This window comes from Myotis brandtii, unplaced genomic scaffold, assembly GCF_000412655.1.
Source record: "Myotis brandtii unplaced genomic scaffold, ASM41265v1 scaffold334, whole genome shotgun sequence".
Classification (NCBI taxonomy): domain Eukaryota; kingdom Metazoa; phylum Chordata; class Mammalia; order Chiroptera; family Vespertilionidae; genus Myotis; species Myotis brandtii.
Window position 1 is genome coordinate 591,506 of NW_005362885.1, and position 2,345 is coordinate 593,850.

The 2,345-nt window shown below is 59.0% G+C and overlaps 1 protein-coding gene across 1 annotated transcript in view; it reads left to right on the forward strand.

Moving 5' to 3' along the window:
• Nucleotides 1–942: 942 nt before the first annotated feature.
• The window catches only part of NADK (NAD kinase), a 21,066-nt gene continuing 19,663 nt past the window's right edge, over nucleotides 943–2,345 (forward strand). Inside the window, exon 1 of the mRNA XM_005871289.2 lies at nucleotides 943–1,041. Within this exon, the coding sequence (XP_005871351.1) occupies nucleotides 959–1,041 (83 nt within the window). The 5' untranslated portion in view covers nucleotides 943–958. The remainder of the gene's footprint in view (nucleotides 1,042–2,345) is intronic.

Sequence of the window (2,345 nt, forward strand, 5' to 3'; positions counted from 1 at the left end):
TCTCTCCCCCCCTGCCCCCCCATCCTCCCCCCCGCCCCGCCGCTGTCCCTTGAAAGTGTGGGTCCAGGCCCGCCAGCAGGGCTCAGGGGTTGAGCCTCGACCTATGAACCTGGAGGCCACGGTTCCATTCCTGGGCAGGGCACATGCCCGGGGTGTGGGCTCGGTCCCCAGTAGGGGGCCTGCAGGAGGCAGCCGATCAGTGATTCTCATCACTGATGTTTCTCCCTCTGTGAAATCAATAAAAACATTTTTTTTTAAAAAGTGTGGGTCCAGGTTTTGGGGGTGTGAAGTTTAAACAATATGGAGCCATTTTTACGAAAAAGAATACCAAGAAACAAATACCAAACTTTGTTAAGGTCGTCTGCAGCTCTGGCAACAGGGAAAGTAGGAAGACTCTGCTTTTCTGAACCCCCGAGCCCCTCAGGGGCAGACCCTGCCCGGGGCCCTGTGATTGCGTGATTGCCAGTCAGGCACCCAAGGGAGATGCAGCTGTTTTCTCCTCTCCGAAATGAGGAAGCATTCCTGTTCCTGCCAGTGTGTGGGGGGGTGGGGGGGAGGATGGGGGGGTTGCCGTGGTTACAGACATGCACCTGCACAAGTTCCTTTTAGAGAAGGGACACAGGAAGGGTGCCTGCCTTGTCACTTGGTGAGTGACACCGCCTGGACTCATGCCGTGGTGCCTTCTCTGCAGACGGTCCTGCTCTAGAAGGTTCTCGGGAGGCCAGTGCTAGGTCAAACATTGGTATTATTCTTTTCACGAGTGAATATCCCAAAATGCAACCAAGGGGATCTCCTGTGGGTGTGGCTGGTGGCCACTTCGGGGAAGCAAAGTTCTCAAAACAACTTGTTGGGGAAGTTACACAACTTGAGAAATACCCTCACACTTTCCCCATTCTTGTCCCCTTTCCACTCACCCCGGTGACCCCACTGCCCAGTGGCCTGAGGACAGCAGTGAAACATGTCCTTTTCTGCGACCAGCGGTGTTCCAGGTCGATGGACACAGGGCCAGGAGTCCCAGCCAGAGAAGACGGACGGCGGCTGGTAGGGGGGCTGGGGAAACCGGGGTCCAGGTGGCTGCAGGGGGTCAGGGTGCTCCCCGTCGGGGAGTCCTCAGCGTAGAGGAGGAATGATGGCTGGCACTCGGGGAGCCAGGCAGGTCACAGTACCCCGCGCGCATTGCCGTTCACCTCCTGCAGGGACCCTGCAGCAGCGTGTTCCTGGCGTGTCCCTGGCACACTGTTGGCACAGGATTCCTGAATGCACTGGGTGTGACTTTCAATTCAGGAAGCCATGGGAGAGCCCACGGGGGGGGGGGGGGGGGAGCAGCTTCGCCAGAGGCTACAAGACGGGCGCTGTGGCCTGGCTCCCTCTCCTGTGCTGGCAGACACGGGGCGCGGTTCTGTCGTAGGTCCTTACACTGAGTTTTGGTTCCCAAAACATGTTCTTTCTAAGCATAGTCATCATGGAATCCTCGTCGGTGGTGTCACCACGCATGGGGGCCTGTAGTCAGCCTGCCTGGGTTTCGGGCATCCTCCCTTACCAGACAGGGGAGGGCGCCTGGCTCTGAGTGGGTCTGCTTAGAGCTGGCTGGTGGCGTGTGGGTTCTTGACTTGGTGCAGGAAAGATTTCACAACAGGAGTCAGGGGATCGTGAGTGTTTACTAAAGTTGGGGACAGTGAAACAAGGACGGACTTGGAAGAAGCAACAGGAGGCGTAGGCTGGGCTGCCTCCGCTCACTGGGAAGTCGGAGAACCGAGGGCCTCCGGGACAGTTCAGGGGGGTTAGTCCAGGGTCCAGGGAGAGCTGCCGCTGCCCATTGCTCCCCGGGTGCCTGTTTCCTGGGGACCCTTAGGGTTTCGAAGGTGCGTGCCTGCGGGGGAAGGAGAGGGGAAGGCACGGGTGTGCTCCCCAGGGGCAGAGGGCGTGCGTGCGTGCGGGTTTTTATTTCTCTCTTGCAGGCGGGAGTCTTGGGAAGGTCGCGGGGAGGGTCTCAGCAGGGTACGCATCAGCTTCCAGGTGCACCTTTCAGGGTCACGTCCCTGCTGGCTGGTTGGCGCCAGGGCTGGGCAGGGCAGGGCCATCAGTCATTGCAGCCGGTCCTGTGCCCACCTGGTTTTGCTGCTTTCCTGGGCCTAGAGCTGAAATACAACTGAGGCCTGGATGTCATCTCTAGAGAGGTGACCTGCACCTGGCGGGAAATTGCACAGTTTGTCCAGCTCTCTGCCTCAGTTTCCCCATTCTACTTGCCAAGGAATTGTCCTGGCTTTTCACTCTCCGATGTCACTCTGCGGAGAGTCAGCGCCCGGCCACCTGCGGGGCTGGTGTCCAAGGACCGCACCCCCACT